This window comes from Labrus mixtus, chromosome 6, assembly GCF_963584025.1.
Source record: "Labrus mixtus chromosome 6, fLabMix1.1, whole genome shotgun sequence".
Taxonomy (NCBI): Eukaryota; Metazoa; Chordata; class Actinopteri; order Labriformes; family Labridae; genus Labrus; species Labrus mixtus.
In genome coordinates, this window is record NC_083617.1 from 2,212,847 (window position 1) to 2,219,670 (window position 6,824).

Sequence of the window (6,824 nt, forward strand, 5' to 3'; positions counted from 1 at the left end):
AGACATACAAACTTGGAGTTATGAGTCAAAAACCTTTTTACTACATGCAGCATGGAAAGACGACATTACAGTAGTTCTCTTCTGACAGTCAGGCTCATACTGAACTTTAATACACAGATGTGAAGTGCAGATGTGAAAAAGGCTTTTGTTTTGTTTTGTCAAAATTCCCTCACAGATCTTAACAATAACATCATCAAAAGTTGAACTCAAACCATGCAGCCCTGTATGAGGGCGCCTCAGTGAAGCCCAGCTTTGTAAATAGCCTGTGGGAGAGCGTGTTCTCCTCCTCGATGAAGCAGTACACCGGGTACCCCTCAGCGTGGAGCCTCCTCGCCATGCTGCAGATCAGGACTTTGGCATAACCTTTCCCTCTGTGCCCCGGCAGCGTGTACAGAATGCCCATGGCACAGTAATCATACATCAGGATCCAGGACACGGGCTGACCCTGGCCGTCTGTGATGCAGCATGAAGGGAAGGAGCTGATGAGGTTTTGAATGTTCCTGAAGCCCTGCTCGCTCCCTCCAAACTTCCAGTTCTGATTCACCAGCTCAGCATGAGAGGGGGCGAGGGGGGAAACCCTCGCTTCAAGCTCCCTGTGGAGACACGGACAAAAATACTATTTCATCCAATTAGAAGAAAAATAATTACTTTTTTTTTCTGTTGTAGATTTAGGTAGCAACGGTACATATATCCTATACCATGCACTGGTCTGGTTGAATCGATCCCAGTTAAATTATTACTTCAGTTAAATTTCTTCACAAAGCACGAGTGCAGTGAAGAACACGTGTGCCCCCCCGGGCGCCTCATTTAAAGTCCCTCACTTATCCGACTGTACCTGTCGACTTCAGGTGCGAGCAGACTGCCGATGTCCGGTAAATACATCAGATGCACCAAAGTGTAGAACTTGTGGTTGACTTCTCTCTCTGCAGCCACTTCTTTGAGCATGGGGGCGTGGGAAAAGTCAAATCCTGGAGGAAAAAAAAAAAAGCAAGAGTTAAATTAATCTTTGTTTTTTTCTACCTCTTCTCTTCTAGTATCTACCAGAAGTGGAAGAAGTATTCACCCAGGTGCTGAAATAAAAGGATACTCTCTGAAGGTGTTTTGGAGACCCACCTGGTGGTACTTTAGAGAGCTGCAATGGGTACGTTTATGTTTGTTTGTGACTTCTGACTTCAAACGGTTGTCTGGTTAGTGCATTTTAAGCTGCTAACTTTTAAATGATATGAAACGCCAAACAAGAGGAAAGGGGAGAAGAAAAAGGTGAAAATGATGCAAACACAGAAACAGAACCAGACAGGTAAAATGTCTCAAGGCAAAAACGAGAAGACAGGCAAAGTAAAAACAATCTAGAGGGACGCCCAGAGGAACGCCCAGAGAGAGGGATGCCCAGAGAGAGGAACGCCCAGAGGGAGGGACGCCCAGAGGGAGGGACGCCCAGAGAGAGGGACGCCCAGAGAGAGGGACGCCCAGAGGGAGGGACGCCCAGAGGGAGGGACGCCCAGAGAGAGGGACGCCCAGAGGGAGGGACACCCAGAGAGAGGGACGCCCAGAGGGAGGGACGCCCAGAGAGAGGGACGCCCAGAGGAACGCCCAGAGGGAGGGACGCCCAGAGGGAGGAACGCCCAGAGGGAGGGACGCCCAGAGGGAGGGACGCCCAGAGAGAGGGACGCCCAGAGAGAGGGACGCCCAGAGGGAGGGACGCCCAGAGGGAGGGACGCCCAGAGAGAGGGACGCCCAGAGGGAGGGACACCCAGAGAGAGGGATGCCCAGAGAGAGGGACGCCCAGAGGGAGGGACGCCCAGAGAGAGGGACGCCCAGAGGAACGCCCAGAGGGAGGGACGCCCAGAGAGAGGGACGCCCAGAGGAACGCCCAGAGGGAGGGACGCCCAGAGGGAGGGACGCCCAGAGAGAGGAACGCCCAGAGGGAGGGACGCCCAGAGGGAGGGACACCCAGAGAGAGGGACGCCCAGAGAGAGGGACGCCCAGAGAGAGGGACGCCCAGAGGAACGCCCAGAGGGAGGGACACCCAGAGAGAGGGACGCCCAGAGAGAGGGACGCCCAGAGGGAGGGACGCCCAGAGAGAGGGACGCCCAGAGGAACGCCCAGAGGGAGGGACGCCCAGAGGGAGGGACGCCCAGAGGGAGGGATAACAACACACAGGTGGGCACAATCAGGGTGGGGAAGCACAAGGCAGGAAAACTGCAGGATCGGAAAAGACAGAACTGGTTGTATCACTCAGAGTCTAAAAAATAACCTTACTGTCTTTAAGATTGGATTTACTCCTCCTGCTAAACAGTTTTCTGCATTTTCTGCAGGAAGCAACTCAGCGATATATTTCACCTCTTTAGATCTTTCTTTCTCTTAAAGTTCGTTAGAAAAACAAAGGTTTGAGGAATACTTGTCTTAACTCGCCTCCAATAAGGAAGTAAGTGCTCCAGTCTACTGCGTTCTCTTCCGTCAGCATTTTCCTCAGAATCTGTTCGTCCATGCTGTAGTACGTCACCTTCTTCATGAACTGCAGGGCTCGCCGGTTCTGAGAAGAAAACACAACGTTTAATGACATCCATTGTTTGATAATGGGGTCGCAGGTCGTTTTCTCAGGGCTGCAGCCGTAAATGAAGCAGAGAAGGTTTATCTGTCACAACTTCACCAACTAGCAGGATGCATGAAGAGAGAAAGGCTTCAGGTCTCAGGCTCCAGCAACACTTCGAGTCCCCAGTATCTCAAAATCCTACTTACTGAAACTAAAATAAAAATGTGGCTTTACAAAAAAAATCTCCAGTGGCCTGCATGTGAACTCACTTTGGGGTCAGGTCTGCAAATGATGACCTTGAAATCCGGCCAGGTATCAACGAGCACCTCCAGGATGCTCGGTTTGTTTCTGTTGATACCGTGAAGGAAACCGTAAACCTGCAAACAGGAACACTTCACAGCTAAGATGGAAATACATATTTTATTTTATGGACACAAATCATGCTGACAAACTATTTTACGTTACCATTGATCACCTGGGCAGGTGTTTGAACAGTTCATGACCCACGTGTAGCCTATTTCGTCTTTGTTTAGGACAATCATGTTTTTTAACTTCTAATAATTAAACAATGGGTACAACACTTTACAGAAGCTTGAAGTACACTTTCGTTATAGCACATACGCAACCTTATACGTTGAAAGAAGAAAACGTTCATTTATTTATACACAGGTGTAACGGTGTAACGAGAGACTGTGTTAACTGGTGACTTTCAGTCGAATACGTCTGTTGTAACTATGACAACCACACTCGCATTCGGCTGGAAGTCTTTTCTTAACACGGTCACTGGATAAACCGTAACACTAGTGACAGCATGAAGGAGCTGTCAGTGGACCATCGATACAGTGGACCATGATGTATTATTGCATAGACTGGCTAATATAGGATTGTCTAATTCTGCTGTTGGTTGGTTTTCTAACTGTCTTTCAGACAGGACTCAATGTGTTTCAGTTGATACTTTGGCTGTCCACAAGGGGGTGCCACAAGGCTCTATATTAGGTCCCTTGTTGTTTACTATTTATATTAATGATTTGGGGAAATATGTCCAAAATGCAAATGCCCATTTTTATGCTGACGATACTATTATTTATTGTTTTGGAGAGACTGTGTTAAAGGCTGTTGATCGCTTACAAGCTGCTTTTAAAGAAATAGAAGCCCAACTCCTGTCTTTAAGACTGGTACTTAATGCAGATAAAACTAAAATGATGATCTTCACTAAATCCAGGGACAAAACTAACTGTCGGCCCACTCTATTTACATTTCAAGGTACTCTTATTGAGACTGTTTCCACTTTTAAATACCTTGGTATCATCATTTGTCTTTTAAACCCCATATCGAGAACCTGGCAAAGAAACTAAAGGTGAGATTGGGCTTTTATTTCAGACATAAATCTTGTTTTTCTTTTGTTTCTAAAAGGAGGCTTATTGCTGCTACTTTTATTCCATTATTAGATTATAGTGATGTACTGTACATGACTGCCTGCTCTACCTCACTGCACATGCTGGATGCTACTTATCATTGTGTGTTAAGATTCATTACGGGCTGTAAATCACTCACCCATCATTGCACCCTGTACTCTAAAGTAGGCTGGCTGTCCCTGTCAGCTCGTAGGCTTCTTCACTGGTACACCTTCATTTATAAAGCAATGACTACTCCCTTCATACCTCTGCACCTACCTCACTTTTAAATCAAATCCATCATACAGTTTGTGCTCTCTGGACTTTCTATCTACGTCAGTCCCCAGAACTCGTACTGAGTTTGGGAAGAGGGCCTTCATGTACTCTGCTCCCTCTGCATGGAACAGTCTTCAAAAAACACTCAAATTGCAGGAACTCGTCACTATTAATGATTTTAAAACTCGGCTCACAAGTTTTTTAATGGCTAATTTTGGAGTGTGTAAATGTTTCACTGCATAGTATTTTATCATCATCACAGAATTGTTCTTTTAGTGTGTTGTGTTTGTTTTTGTTTAACATGATCTCGTCCTCCCCCTCCTCGTCCTGCTCCTCCTCCTCGTCCTCCTCCTCCCCCTCGTCCTCCTCCTCGTCCTCGTCCTGCTCCTCCTCCTCGTCCTCCTCCTCCTCCTCCCCCTCCTCCTCCTCCTCGTCCTCGTCCTGCTCCTCCTCCTCGTCCTCCTCCTCCTCCTCCCCCTCGTCCTCCTCCCCCTCCTCGTCCTGCTCCTCCTCCTCGTCCTGCTCCTCCCCCTCCTCGTCCTGCTCCTCCTCCTCCTCCCCCTCCTCGTCCTGCTCCTCCTCCTCCTCCTCCCCCTCCTCCTCCTCCTCCTCCCCCTCCTCGTCCTGCTCCTCCTCCTCGTCCTGCTCCTCCCCCTCCTCGTCCTGCTCCTCCTCCTCCTCCTCCTGCTCCTCCTCCTCCTCCCCCTCCTCGTCCTGCTCCTCCTCCTCCTCGTCCTGCTCCTCCTGCTCCTCCTCCTCCTCCTCCCCCTCCTCGTCCTGCTCCTCCCCCTCCTCGTCCTGCTCCTCCTCCTCCTCCCCCTCCTCGTCCTGCTCCTCCTCCTCCCCCTTCTCGTCCTGCTCCTCCTCCTCGTCCTGCTCCTCCTCCTCCTCCTCCTCCCCCTCCTTGTCCTGCTCCTCCTCCTCCTCCCCCTCCTCCTCCCCCTCCTCGTCCTGCTCCTCCTCCTCGTCCTGCTCCTCCCCCTCCTCGTCCTGCTCCTCCTCCTCCTCCTCCTCGTCCTGCTCCTCCTCCTCCTCCTCCCCCTCCTCGTCCTGCTCCTCCTCCTCGTCCTGCTCCTCCTGCTCCTCCTCCTCCTCCTCCTCCCCCTCCTCGTCCTGCTCCTCCTCCTCCTCCTCCTCCTCCCCCTCCTCGTCCTCCTCCCCCTCCTCCTCCTCCCCCTCCTCGTCCTGCTCCTCCTCCTCGTCCTGCTCCTCCCCCTCCTCGTCCTGCTCCTCCTCCTCCTCCTCCCCCTCCTCGTCCTGCTCCTCCTCCTCCTCCTCCTCCCCCTCCTCGTCCTGCTCCTCCTCCTCGTCCTGCTCCTCCTCCTCCTCCTGCTCCTCCCCCTCCTCCTCCTCCCCCTCCTTGTCCTGCTCCTCCTCCTCGTCCTGCTCCTCCTCCTCGTCCTGCTCCTCCTGCTCCTCCTCCTCCTCCTCCTCCTCCCCCTCCTCCTCCTCCTCCTCCCCCTCCTCGTCCTGCTCCTCCTCCTGCTCCTCCTCCTCCTCCTCCTCCCCCTCCTCGTCCTGCTCCTCCTCCTCCTCCTCCTCCCCCTCCTCCTCCCCCTCCTCCTCCTGCTCCTCCCCCTCCTCGTCCTGCTCCTCCTCCTCCTCCTCCTCCCCCTCCTCGTCCTCCTGCTCCTCCCCCTCCTGCTCCTCCGTCTGGACTGTATTTGTTTCTTTTTCTCATGTCTGTGCTTTCTTTTTAGGTTTGTCTTATATTTCTTTTTTACTGCTGCCATTTTGGCCAGGCTTTGCTCGAAAAAGAGGTGATTTGATCTCAAGCAATTCTTGCCTGGTTAAATAAAATAGAAAAAAAAAGGAGCCTTCAGCTGTTACCTTTATACTCCTGGGAAAGTGATTCAGAAGAACTGCTTCAGCGACCTTCAGTTCGTCTTTGTTCAACACCTTCATGTTATCGTAATGTTGATGTCTTTGTTTGTCTGCAGTCTGTCTGCTACTGGCCTCTGATTAGTGTTGCGAAAATTCCGCTTTCGCTAAACATTGACAGCAGTCAACATTACGTTGACGTCACATGGTCACGTGTGCTGCGTTCACTTGCTCTTCAGACCTTCTCTTTTCTTGAGATTGCTCTGTTCAAAATCGTAAAAATTAAAACAACATGTACATTATAAATTGAATATGTTGTTTTCTAAAGTGCAGGTTTAATCTGGGAAACCCTAAACTAAAAGCAACCATTTTTACAACATCACAGAATAAAGCTAAATGACAAATTCGCCTTAACCTGAAAGGCAACGCGCAAGTTTAAACAGTTGTTAGACTAGACTCTGTCAAGTCTGCTAATAGGCTACAATAACATTCTCTAAATGTCCTTTAAACTTGAGGGAGCTTAGACGAAACTTTTCCCTGACAGAAACTCTTTTGTCCAATTATTCCACCAGCACGTGAACGCAGGGTTGTGCAAAATGTTCTGTCTCACCTGTGACACCAAAATGTTCATAAAAAAGCAGATTAAGCATCAAAGTTCAAATTTCGTGCAGAGCTTTAAAAACTGCTTCTCTTCATGATTTTAAAATGTTCTATTTTATTCTTTTTCTCTCTGTCATGATGCATTCAATGTCTTGTGAGCAGCACTTTGAATTGCCTTGTTGCTATAATGCACCTTACGA

At 49.9% G+C, this 6,824-nt stretch overlaps 1 protein-coding gene across 1 annotated transcript; it reads right to left on the bottom strand.

Moving 5' to 3' along the window:
* Positions 1–18: 18 nt before the first annotated feature.
* si:dkey-76k16.5 (uncharacterized protein LOC566887 homolog) lies at positions 19–6,183 on the bottom strand. The gene is made up of 5 exons (XM_061039422.1): positions 6,034–6,183; positions 2,803–2,910; positions 2,413–2,533; positions 836–968; positions 19–593 (listed from the first exon to the last, which is right to left on the bottom strand). Exons 1-5 carry the CDS (start codon positions 6,106–6,108, stop codon positions 194–196), a joined length of 837 nt encoding a protein of 278 aa, XP_060895405.1. The 5' UTR covers positions 6,109–6,183; the 3' UTR covers positions 19–193.
* Between the last annotated feature and the right edge of the window lie 641 nt (positions 6,184–6,824).